Source organism: Taudactylus pleione, unplaced genomic scaffold, assembly GCF_031769625.1.
Source record: "Taudactylus pleione unplaced genomic scaffold, aTauple2 ptg000349l, whole genome shotgun sequence".
Lineage (NCBI taxonomy): Eukaryota > Metazoa > Chordata > Amphibia > Anura > Myobatrachidae > Taudactylus > Taudactylus pleione.
Genome location: NW_028284750.1, coordinates 510821 through 530591, shown reverse-complemented (window position 1 = coordinate 530591; position 19771 = coordinate 510821). Strand labels below are relative to the sequence as shown.

General features: G+C 43.6%; 1 protein-coding gene across 3 annotated transcripts in view; it reads right to left on the bottom strand.

Annotated features, from left to right (window-relative positions):
- The window catches only part of NR3C1 (nuclear receptor subfamily 3 group C member 1), a 178980-nt gene extending 163430 nt beyond the window's left edge, over positions 1–15550 (bottom strand). Inside the window, exons 1-2 of one of the 3 annotated variants that reach the window (XM_088444108.1) lie at positions 15470–15550; positions 10234–11421 (exon numbers count right to left, since the gene is read on the bottom strand). In XM_088444108.1, coding sequence (XP_088300234.1) covers positions 10234–11408 — 1175 coding nt within the window. In that variant the 5' untranslated portion in view covers positions 11409–11421; positions 15470–15550. Of the gene's footprint in view, positions 1–10233; positions 11422–15171; positions 15365–15469 lie in introns of those variants that run through there. The other 2 variants (XM_088444109.1, XM_088444107.1) reach the window with 2 other exon arrangements.
- Positions 15551–19771: the final 4221 nt, after the last annotated feature.

Here is a 19771-nt window from a genome sequence, read left to right as displayed (position 1 = left end):
GGTGATAAAGTGAAAAATAGGTCGACCAATATTTTTTATCACGCCTAATTTACAACAGTTGAATAGCCCTGGCCATGTTACAGATAGGCTGGAATGTAGGCGTGATAAATCACAATTATCACGACCAAAAAATGTACAATTGAATAGCAACTACATTTTATCACAACTAAACATGTTTATCACGGGACAAAACACGGTGATAAAACAATTTAATTCCCCACTCTCTGTACCACTTATCTGTGATCAGAACTCTGCAGCTGATTGGGCAGCTTTCTATAGACGCGCCTTTACTATGCGCCAGTGTGCGCTTTTTACATTCTCTCCACTACCTAGTGGCTAATAAAAATCAAGTCCTAATCTGATTTCCAATGAGAAATAATCTAGAAAAAATGTAAATGTCAAACTACAGTACCGATAAAAGGGTTACAAAAATGACTGACTGTTTACTGACATACCACTTTACTGTGGTGAGTTGGCTACATTTGGGTGGGTCAGTAACAATAGAAACTTTGTTCCCCAATTCTGAGCTTCTAATGGTAAGTAATTTAGCTGTTCATTGGAAATCGTTGCATGCTCCTAAAAGTGTTTAAAAACTCAGTGTATGAAGATATCTGTAGAATATTTGAAGTATTACTTAGTCTTCCAGATGCGCTTTTTGGATTTATTCAAAATGAAACAAATGAAATAAAGAGACAGCGGACTGCCGATCAAGGCTATTTACAGGAAACATTCCAACTGAAAACAATGTAGTTCGGATACAATCAGCCACGCACTTTAAAAAAAACAAAACCTTGCAGCTCAAGAGAATACCAGCAACTGTGTGGGCTAAAACAGCATTCAGCCTATGAATTCACTATGAAAGAGTGATAGCACTGAGGAACCATTAAACGGCTGTTTCCGTGACATGTTGATTGCAATGATTAGGGGAAATGCATAGATCATTGTTGCCGTGACAACATTTAAGATCATTCTATACAGCGTCATGCTTCTATAAATATTACAATAATGGAGGCAAAATTAATTAAAATGACAAATGGGGTATCCAATTAGATTTTTCGACGATTATCCCCGTTTGTTGACGATGCTTTTTTCCCCCATCCTATTATTTTGGTCGAAATAATGGGATATTTCTCCCGAAAAACAAACGGGATCCGCAATAAGCTTGTGGGCCTATGTGTTTCCACCATATAGGTGGTGAAAAAACGGCACTTATTGTTGATTATTATCAAGTCCCAAAAAATATCCACAATAAGTGTTGGCGTCAGGCTAATTGGATAGACCCGCCGCGATCAATTAGCAGCGCTGCTAATAGGATACCCTCCTTAGTGACAAAAATTAAATATTTTAGCTATAGAGTTAGAACAGGGGTGGGGAACCTTTTTTCTGCCGAGGGCCATTTCGATATATAGAACATTATTCGTGGGCCTGGTACAGGCCACGCCCCCTCCATGCGACATGGGGACGGGGCCACAATCACCAGTGATTACAGCAATGCCTAGAGCATCCTGAGGATGCTCCTGGGAGCTGTAAGGGCAGCGGTGTGACCGTCTGGTGTCCTAAGGATGCTCCAGGTGGCATTGCTGCATAGATTCTGGCTGCAGGGTGCCATTCTAGGCACCCTGCTAGCCAGATGAGGTTAGAAGAAAAAAGATACGAGGGCCAGACCAAATGATTCCGCGGGCCTTATACGGCCCCCGGGTCTGAGGTTCCCCATCCCTGATTTAAAAGAATCAATATCCTGCCAATGATTACCATTAATATAAAATATATACTGTACTAGTATTTGACCCCCATCATCCGCCAGGTCAATAGCTATTATGCTCGGCGCTGCAGGGTCTATTTTTTTTACACTACTGCACAACATGATGACAATTTGCTTCATCTGTATCTATTCTAGAGATATAGACATCATGTGGGGACAAATAGTGTACAATAAAGGCATAAAGAACCAGGGAATCGTGCATCTATTGATATGAATAGAAGTTACTCCAAAAAAAAAGCATTTTAGTTGCTTTGATAACCTGGCCGCTGGGAATTGTGTAGGAGTGTAAATGTACACACGTGTGTCATTAAACTATTTTATAGTGGAAAAAAACACAGTACTTTCACACTTCTTGCAGTAAACAGTTTTCCTTACCAGTCATAAAAAGCAAATAGAACTATATCTCTTATTGCTCAACATGTGTGACTAATGAGATTTGCTAAAGGAAAAAACAACAAACATACCTGGTTTCATTTGGGGGAATTAAATTGTTTTTGCGCGCCCATCTTAGCTATTCAGTTGTTTTTGCTGATGGGTGCGAATGCATGATTTCTGCTCGCCCCATTCTGAGGTGGTGAACAGAAATTGACTAAAAGTCCCTGTTTTGGGGAGCCTAAATTGCAGTTTAAGCAGGACTTAAGATGGGTTTGCTTAACCCTGTTCTTTTGGGCGTAGCATACGTAAAAACGAATATCAAGAAGCCTATGGAGAAGCCCATGTACCTACAGGTCTGTGCCAGTCAGCACCATTTACTTTGGGCTTCCCAAGGTTTACATTTGGCTCCAACCTAGCAACACACCTTACAGATGAAATATCTCTACTATTAACAAGCCCAGGATCAGAGTACAGCACACTAGTCTCACAGGTGCTCAGCAAGTCCCCCCAATCCAGCTCTGACACTGCTGATAGCTCTAGAGTGAGGTGAGTTCTCACCTGAAAGTCACAGACAGGAAGGAAGTGACAAGTGTGCAAAAGACAGGCAAGCTCTACCAGACCTTAACCTGAGCTCTTTAACACTAGCTTCCCAAGGTGAGGTTAGTGGCTGCAACACAGGCTACTGGACGGGTGCTCTGCACACCATCCCCTCTGGCTGCAGGGCTTGCGATCCCTACTCACTGCCTATGGTAATTACCATCATGATAACAACTTTCCCCATTCACCATACAGCAGCAGTGGTGTATGACATGCTATGCACCAGCGGTGTATGCAGGGGAGGAGAGAATTGATGCATAGAGCTATTCATATGACTGCTAGAGGGATGGGCTCTTCTTACCGTCCCAGCCGACTGCAATTCGTAGAAATAGTCCAGACATCGATCCAGTAATCGGGCGCAGCTCTGCCGGACCAGGAGGATGAAGAGGTGGAGGAGGACATTGTGGATTAGGAGGAGGAAGAGACTGACCTCAGCAGGCTGACAGAAGGTAATGTCATTATGGACCAATTCAGCTAATTGGAAACTTCCAATTGCCTAATTAGTCATTAGGGAGAGGGGGTGTCCAAGGGGTTCTAAAGCAAGACCTGACATTTTTAACTTAGAACAGGTATTTTCCTTGACTTTTGCACCTGCCCCGGTGCTACTAGAAAACATCAGCGGTATTACTTAGACTGATTTTCTCATAGGCAATTGATGAGAAAAAAACCTTGCACTGGGTTTTTCACAATTGCTCTGGCAATGGAATATTCCCCAGTAAATCAACCATGTGGTCACCCAAACAGCCATATGTTTTTCTTCCTTCAAGACATGAATTTTTAGTTTCCTGAGTAGTGTTCATTCTGGGTCCGACGCCCTGCCAGACCGTAGAAAGGGCACTCCACAGACGTGCTTCCGAAAAGGGGACGTGTCCGCAAAGCAAAGGGGGCATCTTTAAGATGCGCCTGCCCCTCCCTCTCCATATGTGTTGGGCACTCTTGGGGGCATGCCCAGCACTTCCGAACATGCTGGGCTGCCCCCAAGCTCTCTCCTACTGTTAAATAGATGGCGTGCACATGCGCACGATATCTATTTAAATGAACACTGTACAGCAATTTCTCCGGCTCGCGGGTGGAGACGGCACCCAGCAGGTTGGTTTAGCGTGGCGCCAACAGGGCACCACCATAAGGGCAGGGTGCATTCTGTCCTTTTGAAATTGAGCAGGGAGCGGCGTCTCGCTAAAACAGCCCAACGGGAACGCTACCTCAGACTGAGTGCGCCAAGCAAATCATCTTATACACATGCTGTGAAGAAGTTACTGAAAGGGCTACTCACTAATTAGGACAGAGAAAAATATATGTACCTTTATAATAATTTCTAGAAAGAAACCATTAGACCCTTATTTCTTTTCACAGCTCTACTATGGTTTGTCCAGGAGTGCTATTTCTGTGCTCAATTACACATATGGGAAAAAGCATAAAAACTAATGTACGCACCAGATGCTATTTATTTTCCCATTTCATACTATGGGCTCTATTCATATTAGAGATGAGCGGTTCGGATTCTGTGGAATCCGAACCGCTCCGAACATTGGGGATCCGAGTCCACCCGAACCCTGTTCGGGTGTTCACCGCCTGACTCGGATCCCCGTTCGGGGCCGAACGGCGGCCGCCTGATGTCGGATTCTCACTAGAGAATCCGACATCAGGTCTCCTCGCGTGTAGGGCAGAGCGCAGTGATAGCGCTCTGCCCTACACAGAAACAGACACACAGCCGCCAGCGGCAGCTGTGTGTTTGTTACAGCAGCCAATGAGAGTCACACAGACTCTCATTGGCTGCTGCACGGAGGGAGCCGGCTGGAGCTCACACATGAGCTCCATCTTCCGGCTCCCTCCTCAGCGTGTGACAGAGCGGACGGCGCGGGAGCGGGGATACAGGTAAGTTTTTATTTTTTTATTTGTGCAAGGGCCGGGGCGCTACTGGGGGGGGCTATACTACTGGGGGGGCCATACTACAGAGGGGCCTGCTACTGGGAGGGGCTATACTACTGGGGGGGTCTGCTACTGGGGGGGCCATACTACTGAGGGGCCTGCTACTGGGGGGGGCCATACTACTGGGGGGCCTGCTACTGGGGGGGGCCATACTACTGGGGGGACTGCTACTGGGGCAGCCTACTACATGGGGGGCCATACTACAGGGGGGGCTACTACTGGGGCAGCCTACTACTGGGGGGGGGCCTGCTACTGGGGAAGCCTACTACTGGGGAAGCCATACTACTGGGGGGGCCATACTACTGGGGGGGCCATACTACTGGGGGGGGCATACTACTGGGGGGGCATACTACTGGGGGGGCATACTACTGGGGGGGCATACTACTGGGGGGGCATACTACTGGGGGGGCATACTACTGGGGGGCACTGCATAGTGGACCCTACTACTAAGGGGACTGCATAGGGGGCACCACTGCTGGGGGATATTGTGTAAGGGACACCGCTACTGTGGGCATTGTGTAAAAGGGTCACTACTGTGGGCATTGTGTAAAAGGGGCACTACTGTGTGTCGTAACATAAATAAGAGACACTACTTTATGGTGTAATGTGAATCAGGCCCTATGTGCGGTGTAATGCGAATAAGATTGTGCACTGTGACTCCTAGGGCCGTAGCCCACTTTGTAAACAAGTACTGTGACTCTGCTGGCCGTACCCCACTGGGTGGGTGCACTACTTTTCATTTCTGCCACTGCTGTGTGGCAATGTGTCATAGATGTGCTTTATACTGTGGTGTCTGTGTCGTTGTGCCGCTGCTTTGTCGCTTAGTAACCAGTCAGCTCACTGCAACCTTTGGCCAATAATGTTGAAAACAATATTATAAGCTGTGATATGGTCTAAATTGACTGGAAATTAATGTTATTGAGGTTAATAATACTCTAGGAAGAAAAAAAAGACCAATTTATGTGATTTTAGCTTTTTTTGTCAATTTTTGTAAAAAAATCCAAATCCAAATCCAAAGCCAGTCACCGCAGTTTGGCAAATCCAAATCCAAAGCCGGACGACGAATTAGAACCAAATCCGGCAAAAATGGTCCGGCGCACATCCCTAATTCATATATGTGCCCTGCTTTTATCTATACGATCCATGTTACCATTAATGCATGTAGATATGAGGACCTGTTCTAAAGCCTTAAATACAGCAGATTGTAAAATACACGGATTCTTATTTACCCATTTGAAAAGTGCACTAAAATGGATGGATGGGAATGGCCCCTCAGGAAGCACTAAGGGCGCATTTCAAACAGGAGGCAAAGCAAGTAAATAGCCAGGGAAAGTTCAAAAACAAGACAGGAAGAGAGCATGCTTTATGTAGGTTGTAGAACTTGTTATAATCTACATGCAGCCATTTTACAAACAATGTTGGCTCACCAAATGAGGTCACAAAACGTGACTCACCCGTTGTCATTGCTCCATTTACCAGATTCTCTCCCTCAGAAGCAATATAACAATGCCTTTACCAGGTAAGATTATATGCCGGGTTTAATTATAATTTATTTTACAGCCTATACAATATGCAGAAACATCACTGTGATAGTATGAAGTAGAAATGTATAAAAGAGACCCCCCCCCCATATAGCATTTTCATCTTGTACACAGATTTTGAGGTGGGGCGGGGCATGGTTTCCACAGACTGCTGGGCTAAGCATATTTCATTCTATCATCCAGCGTGAATAAACAAATGTGACTGAAAGATAAAAATGACTCAAGTTGGCGTTCCCTTTTATGTTCAGAATAATACAGTCCTGTGTATAATATTACTAGGAGAACTGTGTCTCAGCCTCTTTGGTTTCAAAGTGTATCATTAGTAAAGACTGCAGATGGGTTTGAACGCAAACCAAGACTTATAAAAATAACTATTTTAGCCAAGACTGAAAAATGTCCTTGTTAAAGATGGTTATATAACATTCTCCCTACATACACAGAACTCATGGAAAATGCTATTTAATAACATGGTACAATTACAAACGTGTTGCAAACCATAGCAACCAACCAGATTGTATACAGTAACAGTAAAGTTATCTTGAAGAGTTAAATAAAAAAATAAAAAAAGGAGGAAATAATATTGCAGTGCATATTTCTTAGCTAGAGATTGAGACTTTCACTCAAATATGGAATTTATTTGGGCTCGATTTAATTCAACGCAAATTGAATAGCGCCGGGAAGGAACTCCCAGAACTGTACAATTCAGTGCGCTGTTAAGCCCCACTAAGACTTTCTTCTCACATTCCTCCTGGGGTGCGAGCAGAAATCCAACAAAAGTACAGGCGCGATGCTGTTTTCTTCCCTTAGCGCCGCGGAAACAGCATCGCGCCGGGCAGTTTAGTTGGAGAATGCCGGTTCTCGTAACTAAACATAATGTTTAAGGATTGAGGGGCGCGAGAACCGGCATTCTCTGACAAAGCAGCGCACTCAATTGAATAGCTCCGGGAGCTCCTCCCCGGCGCTATTCAATTATCAATGAATTGAATCGAGACCATTGTGTTTAGACTCATGATAAAAAAAGTGAGGCTAAAAAATATTAATGTTCTCAGAAGCTATTGATTGAAAAATGGATGCTGCTCTCGGACTACATCCCGATTCTGAAGTCACTAAGCCATAGGATCAAATTAGCAAGCAAGGGGTTGTTTACTGCCTCTCCTGTACACTTCTCAAAACAGCTACCAGAAAAATAGCTGTACAAGGCAATACTAGTCTGATCTACATGCTATGGGGCAGTATCAGTGTCTCAATATGGGTCTCAAGTTTACCAGCGAAACCCAGCTGAAATAAAAACAAACAAACGTGCAAACAAAAGTTTGTGGATATTCTCTACTGAATATTTATTTAGTAAAATACACATTTACAAAACTCAAAGCATAAGTGACAAACCAAACAAACCTCACAGTCGCTTTGTTCTGCGTTATTATGGTGTAATCTGAATTTGTTGTTAGTTCACAACCAAAACATTAAACTCTTGTAAGAAATATGCACTGTTGTTAGTGTGGAGGCATGTGGTCTGCATAGCACAAGACTACAAAACTATTTATTCATTACAGGCTATTGGAGTTCGGACAAAAGCCAACATTTGTGGCCTTTAGATCATGTGCTCAGTGAGATTGCTGGGTGCATTTAGCTCGTTGCACCTCCTGTGTAATGAGGAACTTGATCAGAGCAACAGATTCTATTTCCAGGTCAGTCTACTAGATTGTGGTTGGGAGAAGATTTATATCTTGATGTCGTCAGTTTAAAAAAAACAGAAACAAAACTAAGCAATTGTGTGCATACCCCTCCATTTGTGTATTTCTAGATTGGAATACAGATTTTGGTAGAAGCTGCCATGTGTTAGAAATAACTATTTCTTGTAAGCGTCACAAAATTAAGCAGGGAGTGAACAGTAGAAATAGTGAGGTGATAGAAGTACAGTAATGAAACAGTTACATTTAATTATATATATTTTAATTGACTATTTATAACTGCATTTTTGGCCAGTTTTTAAAATATCTTTCTTTAAACATCCTTAATAACATGACCAATAAATATATTTAATGAGATAAAACGCAGCAGCCTCACACAAAGGTAGATCCTGACAATCAATCCTGGGTGCCAAAATCATTATCCACATCAGTCACAGGGGAGAGTGCAGTGGGAAGATGAAAGGTAGAGAGAGTGGTCACTTTCATGCTGCCCTTACTTGTAAACCTACTACAGGTTGAGTCTCCCATATCCAAAGTGCTTGGGACCAGGGGTATTTTGGATATCGGAATATTCCGTATTTTGGAATATTTGAATACCATAATGAGATATCTTGGGAATGGGACCCAAATATAAACACAGAATGCATTTATGTATTAAATACACCTTATACACACAGCCTGAAAGTAATTTTATACAATATTTTCAATAATTTTGTGGCTCAAACAAAGTTTGTTTACATACATGAAATTCATTTATATGCTATATACACCTTGTACACACAGCCTGAAGGTAATTTTATACAATATTTTTAATAATTGGTGCCGTAGACAAAGTTTGTGTACAGTAAACCATCAAAAATCAAAGGTTTCATTATCTCAGTCATGCCGAAAATATTCCGTATTTTGGAATATTTGGATATGGGAGACTCAACCTGTATTGTCATCAATTTCCCCATGATAGTTTGCTGGTAGTAATCAGTAATGACAGACTGCTTGAGCAGAACCGACATTAAACTGAAACATCCAATCCAAACATAGCTTATTTCACAACTATTCAGGATTGTATAGATTACTTTGGTATATTTTATCGTCAATTATTTGTTACAAAATGACCCTTATGTTAAATAAAAGTTTATAATCTAAATTCCAAACATATCTAAGAGGAAGTGGTACACAAAGGATGCCTTTTGATGACTACAAGAAAGCAATGCCAGCTCATTCAAACAATACACAAAGGGGCGATTCAATTGTTTTTTACTAGCAGTATTTAATGGGCTCCCAATGTTGCAATTCAATTGTTTTGGGAGCCAGATAATTATCGCACTCTTCGCGGCCTATTAGAGAGGGTTTAGCCGCATAAATCGGCTAAACCCATCTAAAGCCCAGGTTAGGGTGCCCAAAGCCAGGACTTATCGTACATTTCTGCTCGCCTCCTCAGGACGAGACTAGCAGAAATGCTGATGTCTGCGGCTGTGTGCGCCCTAATGGAGCAATTCAATTGTTGGGCGCCCGGCACTACCAGCCGCTGCCGAAAACAATTGAATCTCCCCCAAAATGTATGTGTATGTTTTTTCAATTTTCACCTTTCAGCTGTCTATATCCCAGTGGCGTGAAAACCACCTGCAGTTTTTCATGCTAAATTTAATCAGTGAAAAAAAATTAAAATCATCTATATACACTGTCATGGTAAAGAAATGAACAGACCTTAAAAATACAAGTTTACCTTTATAAACAAAGCAAAGGTTGATTTTTTTTTTTTTTTTTTTAAGCAAAGTACACTCATTGTACTAAATGAAATCTGCCAAACAAACGCTCATAAACAAAGCTCCCTAGGAAAACAAACATTTTATATGCAATCTCCCCTGTGTTATTTTAACCAATTTTGAAATTAAACCAAGCGACATCAATTTGTATCTCTGAACATTACGCTGGAAGTTTATCAGGTAACAAATCAACTTCAGAAATTAACTCAGTCACTGCTTAAATCGTTACTCAACACCAAATCATTAATTTGAAATAAAAGAAATAAAACAATCATAAAAATAAAAAAATGTATACAAATAGCATTATTTACTTTGTTACTTTGGTTTGTTTAGCTGTAATGATCTTAAATTGTTTACGGTTGGTAACATTTCAGTGAAGAAATTATTCAACACAAGTTACTGCTGCAATTGTGAAAATGTCATCTTGTTAATTAAATCTCATTTAACAATTAAATCTTATATGCCTTTCTGTTTTATCAAACTATAGGATAACAAGATTACAGAGCACCTCATCAAGAAGTTTAACATAATATAAATATATAGCTTTTAAGGTCTAGCATAAAATAAAAACTCACCTTGAATAGCCATTCGAAAAAATGGTCCTTCCCGGATAGTTTACATTCCCTGGTGATGTAAGGCTCTCATCCCCAGTACCATGGCACCTATTCCAAGAATCTGAAATGACAGACAGAGCTGTGCCCAACGCAAAAACGGGCTTCTGATCTGGCTGATGCTGAGAGAGTGAGGAAGTGTTCAAGTCATAGTGGTACATCTGACCCCCTGAAGTGCTGACACCATGTACAGAGATAGCTGATGCTTTGTTACCATAAAGGCCAGATCCAGAAAAATGGCCACCACAATAAACGGGACTAAACTTTTCCTGTTTTACCACTCCTGGCGTACACAACTCTATAAAGTCCTCTTTTTCAGTCTTCACTTGAGGCATAAGTATTTCGGTGCTGGGCAGTAGTACATCCCCCACAGAATCACCTGCCTTTGGTGTGTAATCCGGGAAAATGAGAGGTTTGCAGTCCTCATTTACTGCACCAGACCTCATTACAAAAGGGTCATCAGTGGTCAAAGGAGATAGCAAGTCAACAGCTTCATCATCAAAGAGAGGGTCCAGTTCCCATGGACTGCCCTTAATATCCCTGGGTGACTCTGGGGGCAGATCCAGATCCTGTAAAAGGTCAAAGGTGCTTTGGTCTCTGGACAACAATCTGGTAGTGCTGCTTCCAATGCTGCCCGTCTGCCCTTGCACAGAAGGACTTGGCTGGGTGGACAGGTCACATTTGATACCTCCTTTGTCTTCCTGCACCTTTTCTGGGATAGAGGATTTTGCCTGAAGGCTGGCAATGCTCTCTTCCAGGAGCCTGAGATCCGTTTCTCCTGCTGGAACTCCAAGCTGCGCCTGCTGAGAGTAACCAAGTTCGTTGCCCATCACTTTTGTATCTGGCTCCCCCATGTAGAGTCCCATTGACAGGGAGACTGCCTTGGAGAGATCTGGCTGAGGTACATTACTCAAACCATTAGCTGGATCCGCAGGTACAGCCAGTTGCTGCTGCTGCTGTGGCTGCCGTGTGTCTGGCAGTGAAGCAGGTGGGGTTGGACAAGATGTAGAAATGTTCACGCAGGCTCCACCTCTGTAGCTTGTAAATAAATCAATTACATTCCCTGTCTTGTCCCTGTAATGTGCACTCTTCACTGCCTGAGATCCATTGGGTGGCTTTAATAGGTCTTTGGGATCCATTGGGTACTGCTGCCTGAGAGATTAAAGAAAAACATACAATAAAAAAATGATAGCTTTGTTATGTTGACTTATTGTCTACTTTTACTACAGTCACTTACTACCCTATTTAACTCTTTCATTTTCAAAACTGCACCACAATGTATCTGTGAATTTAATAAGAATCAATAATTTCCCCCTGGAAATGAATGCAATAAATATTAGGTTTAAACACGACATTTACCTGAGAAAATCTAGTGATACTTCCTAAAAAAAATTCTCACACATCCCCTTTGTAGGTGTGCAATAAACCTATTTCTGCATAGATGAGTTTTAAAAGGTAGAAATTCTATCTCTGAACAGAAAACAGCATATTGAGCAGATTCTACATGCAATGCCTTATATAGAGGTCTTTTATCTCTTAAAGAGATTCAATATATATTCTCCCACCCGTCACTTCCCCGATGACTCAAACAATGAGGCTTTTATTTTAAAACACACATATATGAATGCAAGCACAGAAAAGAAATATACATTGTGTGGTATCACTAATGAAAGACTTGCAATACAAATCACATGTTGCTAACCTCACATATCATGCTTCAGAGCATTTAGAGTTGTCGTGCCGCTTCTGGGTATATGGAATAATAAGGCATAACATTAAATAGAAAATTGGTGCTAAACCATTAGTTTGAAGGAGTCCAAAATCCCTGCTGTAGGCTGTCATGTTAGTTCTAAATCTGGGGTAACAAATACTTATAGAATATACTAAAGAGCAAAGATACCTCTTAAGCTGGGTATACATTATGCAATTATCCTCCCGATCCACAGATTATGGCATAGGGTATGTCCATGACTGATGATCGGACAGTCAGGCATGAAAAATCCTCCAACATGCCCGACTGATCCGATCATTGGTTGGCCGCATCTGGCAGTGGTATGCGTCCGACTGCCCAATATTTCCTCTGTCCCTCCACGGTGTAGGGGTGAGGGTGTAGATATTGTGGGCCATACACTATGACATATCACATAGTGTATGGCCACGATATCTGCTGCCAAGTCTCAGGCTGTCAGGTAAGATGTCTGTTGGTCTGACAGACATTTTATCTGACAGTGTATGCCTAGCACTACAAATAACTAAAAAGAAAAATTATACTACATACCTCAATCTGCTCATGTTTATCTAAGACCACATCAAACATCACTACATACAGTATATAATGAATGACTCAAAGGCAGCCTAACTAGAATCCAGTTTTTTTTTTTTTTTAAATAAAACAGAAATTTAATTCACCTTTAACCTTAAAAGTGCCATCATAAACTGAAATTCTGACAAAATGTATGATGTTTCCAAACATTACCAGCACATAAAAACAGCTAAGAACACATATGTATGGATTTACTTGACTACATATAGTACATGAGAAGGCAAAACATTTTTTCACGTCACCATGACAGGCTACAATGATAATTGCATGTACAGTCATTTAGGAATTTCCGCTTCAACAGCAATGTTTAGCTGAGACTCTAGGTTACTTTTATTTTACAAACTGTAAGCTTTCATAGACTTTAAAGTAAATATTGCAATATATTTTACTATTATTATCAGCATATTCTATAGACAAGTCACAAACCATAATAAAGAAGGTGTCTACACAGTAGTTCTCCAATGTCAGCAGTGAATGTGTTAAACTGTTCATCCAAAACTATTAACAGTACGCACCATGTGCCCAGGTTTTACTTTTGTCAGATAAAATTCCTCCCTCTCCCTACATGTGTGTTGCAAGATCCATTATAGAATAGATTGTGGTCTTCTGAATTGAACCTGAGCCATTATATTCAATGAAGACGCAAATTGAGAAAAATGTGTTTTGTTTTCTCTCTTCTCCCACATGTAACAATTTCATAAACCTCCAACTTGTCAGCTAAAGAGTGAAAACCACAGCAAGACCAGGGCCACATAGAGGTTTCTCCAAACCTATACAACAAGGATTGAGCCAAAACAGAAGATGAAAGTGTAGAGACCTGTTGATCAGCATGGCACACCCACTCTGCTAAGCAACAAACCGAGCCCACTACTAGTGCCCTTCCTCTCTGGGGGTCTCTGCAAGGGTTAACCAAGCTGACAGACAAGCGCAGAACTATTAATAAAACATAAAGCAATACTGAGTATATTACTTGACGTAAAGTGGTTACAGGCCCGCCCACCAAGCCCTGCTGTCATAGGAAAGGAAATAAACAGCTTCTCCTATATGGGGAGGGGGAAGTAGCCCGCTCCACCCCTGTACGTCACTGCCACTATTGCTGTCATTGCACGCTCCTCCATGCATGTGAGTGCAGAGAGTTGGTATTAGGATGGGGCTGTGTATTAGGATGTGCCTGGGAGTGCAGAGAGTATTAGGACAGGGCTGTGAGTGCAGAGAGTAGGGGGTGGGTATTAGGACAGGACTGTGAGTGCAGAGAGAGGGGTATTAGGATGTCTCTGATGGTGCAGGGTTTGGGCAATAGGATGTGTCAATGGGCATGATTCAATTCAACGCAAATTGAATAGCGCCGGGTAGGAGCTCCCGTAGCTATTCAATTCAACTCACTGTTTCACGCCTTAAACATGGTGATTAGTCACGAAAATGGGCATTCTCCGACTAAACTGCCCGACGCGGTGCTGTTTCCGCAGCGTTAAGGGCAGAAATCAGCATCACGCCTTTTGTTTTGTCTGATTTCTGCTCGCTACTTAGTCAGGCTTAACAGCGCGCTGAATTGAATGGCCCCGGGAGCTCATTCCCGACGATATTCAATATGTGACGAATTGAATCGAGCCCTTTGAGTGCAAAAGGGGGGGTAGTATTAGGATGTCTCTGATGGTGGGGGATGGGTATTAGGATGCAGGACTAAAGCCGGCCATATACGGTGCGATTTGCACCTTACAACGGTGGATCCGACGGCCGACACATTGGGCGGTCCCCACACAAACGGTGGCCAACCGCCCGATATGCTAGCACCCCCTACCCGCATAGCACAGCATCGGATCGCACATCGCAACCCCAGATCAACTGAACCCGCAGTAAGATCTGGAGGTGCGATGTACGACACCACGGGTGCGCGCACTATCCGATATCATGCCCATACACAGTACGATATAGCAGCGATATCGTACCAATCCGTCGGATCGGCTGCTTTATCGCAACGTGTATGGGCACCTAAAGTGGGGAGTATTAACTGGGATACAGGAAGTGACAGTCATTCGTTTTATATAAGAACTTGTATTTTTGGAAAGTTACAGAGTAGACAGAAAACGATTCCCAGAGAGGCTGGCAGAGGACTCACTACTAGCTGCTACGTGTGTGTCAGTGCTCAGCTACTGACCCACACAGGCAGCTCATTATACTGTCTGAGCTGTCGGGAGCAAGGTAAACAGATTGTAAGCTCTTGAGTCACGGACAGCCATGTGTCCCGAAGTTCGCATTCCCGCATCTATAGGGACAGAAGTACAGTTGCTCCCCGCCCGCCTCCGTTTCCATGTAATAATACATCCCGGGGATATTATGGAGGAGCTCCCCCCAGCCCGGGCCTCAGAGAAAGTTGCAGCAGACCCGTAAGTGGGCTCCCGTAGGAGACAGCTGGGACGGATCAGCAGTAACAGGGAGGGACAGGGGTGAGAGAGCTGTGGGTATACCCCCCGGGGTCAGTGACCACTCTGGCGGCCACATACGCAGTCACCAAGCAGCTATCTGGGCCAAAATGAGGCATTTGCCCTTCAGCCCACGTCCGTGCCCGGCCACCCCCTTACCTACATCTGCGGGGTGCCCACTCCCCGGCGCCTCTCACTCAGCGGCAGCCGGGATCCAACTTCCACAGGGCGCAGCCCATCGGTCACATACACAGGCGGAGCTGGTGCCGGCGCCCAGGTACCATGGCAGTGCCCCCGGCCACCTGCACACCCCCAAGCGACACCCGGCTGCTGCCCTCCTGTCTCCAGCGGCGACTCGCGTCCACTCTCAGGCTCTCTCCCTGTCCAGTCGCTGCCCTTCTTCCTCCTCCTCCCGTCCCTCCCTCTCCCCCCACCAACTCCGGCTGCTGCCACTTACACCACTCGGCCCTCAGGCTCCGGGCATGGCTCCTCGGGTCCTCTGGCTAGATGCCCTCTCGGCGTGTAGCTGACAGCGGCCCCTGTGCGCGGTGCACACAGCAAAGGCGCCCACGGGGTTGGGAGCCGCCTATCCCGGACATGCGGGGAGGAGAGTGCGGGCTGCTGCCGGCGGAGGGGGCTCTGTGGCTGTGCGTGAGGGGAGGGAGGCTGCTGCTGCTGGGCGGCCGGGCGGGGAACGCTGCAACCTGTTGGCTGCTGCCGGCAACTACAGCCCCGGTTCTGAGCCCTCTGCCCCCCGCTGTATGTGCCAGGACGGCGGTACGGGCTGTGCCCAGAGACGGGCTCCCTGATATCTCTATAGTGTGTGTATATGTAGTTAGTGTCTCTGTACATACAGGGCTCCCTTCCTCTAATCCCTCGTGTCCCTGTGTGTGTGTGGGTGTATGCACTGTATATCGCTGCAGTCACTGAGGGGTTACCCCGCTAGAAAACCGCTTTATATCTCCCACCTCATCATTACAGGATATAACGAACCATGAAAAGAAAGCAAATACTTATTTTGAGCCTGAAGTAAAACTGCTAAGATTGCCGTCACCATAATATAATTGTCAGTGTCCAGGTTGGATATGCAAAGTACTATTTTGGGGAACATTACTTATATGCAGAATCCATTTGATTCACAATATATATTTTTACATATTCACAGAATTCACTCATCCAGGTAGAATGAAAATGTAAAAAACACATTTATAACTGGTGAATATGATAACTCAACATGGTGATATAATTGTTTTATATTTTTATTAGGAGATGAAGAAATATGGGGCCCTAACCCAAGGCATGATCAAGTAATCATTGCGTTAGGCTGTCCTCAATGTGTGAGCCTGGCCGCCGGTGTAAGTATGGGAGCGCGGGAATGGTGTTGTGTCGGGACAGATTTGCAGGGGGAGGGAGGGGGAGTGTTGGCAGACGGCAGATAAGTGACAGAGCCGAGCAGGTTGGTCGCAACTAGGGAAGGACAACGGTAGCCTGGCATCGAATGGTTATCGAGCTTCCGACTTCAAATCCAGTGATGCGTTTGGCTACTAGACATCACATCACAACCATTTAATGGTATAACCATCCATGGTTGCTATATGCAAAGAAGTAGTTGGAGCTTCGCGCATGCACACATTAGCTAAGCTGCAGACCCCAGTTTCGGAGGTCCGCAGCTGCACAAAAGCAGCCAGCCATCGGATGGACAATGGGAAGCTGCATTCAATGGCTGGAATCCATCGAATACTCGCAATTCAATGGAAAAAGTACTCCCATCAAAATGGGAACATTGATGGTTGTTCTATCCCTAGTGGAGACTAACACCCCTTTCACACATAGCCTAAGTACCCGAGTTTTTGCCGGTGCATACGAAACGACCTGGGTCTAGACTACGGGCCTGATTCAGCAGCGATCGCAATGCAACTACGTACGCAGATCGAGCGATTGTTAGCCATTGCGCATGCGTATAAGTCGGACTGTGGGCCTGATTCAAAGCCGGATGCAATCAGCCGTTCGCTTGTACGCATTCGATTGTTTTAAACCATGCATGCGTCCGGTTCTCATTGCGCATGTGCGGCCGGATCATTGCGGTCATTTTTCGTTCGCTCGTATACACAGCGAACAGGAAGTGACCTATGTCATTTGATTGACAGAATGTTCCGTTTATGGGTGGTAACGGGGGTGGAGATGAGAAAACGCAAGCGTGGCAAGGCGTTTTTTAGGCGTACATGTATTATCTTGTGCGAACGTCCAATTTGGACGCTATTTTGGAGACGTCACTGTGTGATCCAGTTTCCATTATGACTGCTCGTTCAGCTTGTGGTAGGGTATTGGTTCTCGCAAAGACGATGGTCTCTTCGTAGGTCCCTTAGCGAATCAATGTTTTGCTATTCTCCTTTAAAAGGCACAAGACCAATCACCTAATAATTGGATCACTTGCGAGAAGGTGATTTTCAATGGCCATGATTTATTAGCTAAATTTGGAACGCATGTTGTGTTCCTATTTGTGTTTTGTAATTACAGCAATCACAAAATAAATTTTAAAATAAAGGTAAAAATGTGTTTTTTTTGGCTAAATTCCGTACGCATGTTGTTGTCAGATTTATTTTGTTTTTAAAAAGCCCAACACCTTTTTTTTATGTCTAATTTTTTGGGACAATTTGGTTACAATACAGAATAATTGGAATTTGTAAGATTCTCTATACAGCTTGATTGATTCATTTTTGCTGCTAGCTACAGCTGATTGTCATTCCAATTTGGATATGGGTATATAAAGCCCTACCTTTGAATCATGGGGATCATGCTACTGAGGAAGCTGTGGGATCTACCACAGCGAAACGCATTTGACACCCCTATATATTGTACAGCACTTGGATTCCTATGTGGATTACATTCTCCGGACCAGCGTTATTCATCACTTTCCAGCTCCAGCTATTTACAATACGTCAGCATGCCAGTGCAAGAATTTCTACACCACCTTTAGGCTGTGGACATCTAACTAAGTCTTGTAAATATATTCATCACTTTCCCAGCTCCAGCCATTTACAATACATCAGCATGCCAGTGCAAGAATTTCTGCACCATCTTTAGGCTGTGGACATCTAACTAAAGCCCTCATTCAGAGGCGGTCGGAGGATGCAAGCGGTCGCTCAGAAACTGGGCGGCCGCTTGCATCCTGACCGGCCGCCTCTGTTTCGGTCGTTAGGCTGTGGGTTAACACCCACAGCTCTAATGACCGCTAGGTTGATGGTCGCGATGGTCATTGACCATCGGGGCTTACGACGAGACCCTAGGTTAGGGTCTCACTTGTCGTAAGCCCCGGAGAGCTTCTGGCTCTGTCAGAGCCGGAAGCTCTCCACTGACATCACTAGTGATGTTAGTGGGGCCTCCCCCAAACGGCAGGCGTTCCCATGAGAACGCCTCCGTTTGGGCTGCCACCCCCCCGGCCCGCCTTCCAAACGGGGCAAGCTGTCAATCAACATCGACAGCTCGCCCCCTTTGGAAAGAGACCCACTACGACCGGCGCTGTCGGTCGTAGCGGGTCTCACGCATGCGCACGAAGGAGCCGGCTCCCTCGTGCGCATGCGCACTAGACAAACATCGAGGCAGCCGTGCAGTCGTAGACCATATGGCCGCCTCTGAATAAAGCCTAAAGTCTGGAAAATATATCAGCTGGATATTATTCCGGATCCACCTGTGTAGGCCAGTGACTGTTGCTATACTCTTTTAAACTTTCAACTATAATGTGAATGAGACACACATTTTTTTACCCAGCTATTATTCAAGATTGGTTTATACTGTTTATCTTATGGACATTTTTTTCTTTTTTTGATTTGGACATTATTCAATTAATTTTTTATGCTCTGTTATTATTTATTTTTATTATTCATTTTTTATTAAATTTTTTTATTTTTATGATTATCGTCATTGTACCTTCTTATTATTTATATTGGTTCTATTGATTGTCTTTTTTGACAACAATGTAATATATTTTGCCTAGATTGTGGATATTATATTAAACTACACTTTTCAATCAAGCCATATAGAGTCACATAGTAGATCATGATATATATTGATTTATTGTCTATGTATTCTTAGTTATCATTTGCATGTACTGATAGGTTCTCTAGAGCTGTTCCTACCCACCTTTTCCCTACATTATATCATTAGGAGCTGACACCTCCGCTTGAACTAGCTGCTTTTTGACAGCACCAACTGATATCCTTTCCTTTTTTTATCAGCTACTAATTGCTTTGCTTGTGTTATTTTTTACCTACCTGTTACCTTCTGTTTTTTGGTTTTAAATATTTTTTAAAGTATATGACCTTTGTTATGTATTTAAGTATGTTTGTTCCAGTCCCTTTTAGCCATTTGCTAATGAATTGGACACACATTTTTTTTAAGAATGGATTTTTATTTTTCAAAAATTAAATGTTGACTTTTTTTTACAAATGTGGCATTTTTTTACAGCCATTTTTTTATTTTATTTGACATCAAAAAAATAAATGAATGTAAAAAAAAAAAACAATTCACAAGAAAGGAGAGGGAGGTTTGTTGTAGCCAAAATATGGGGCAAACACAGAGATGGAATTTGGGGAAATTAGCCAGTGCTGTCAACACCTTCTCCCCCGCTTGGCTTGATGTTGGAGGGAGCATGATTTTGTCTGTCTGGTTGTACGGCGTGCCTGGGCAGAGGTAGCTGGTGTTTCCTCTGGTCTGGGCATAGGGCTAGGCACATTTGGAGGGATGGCTGATGTTGCGCCAG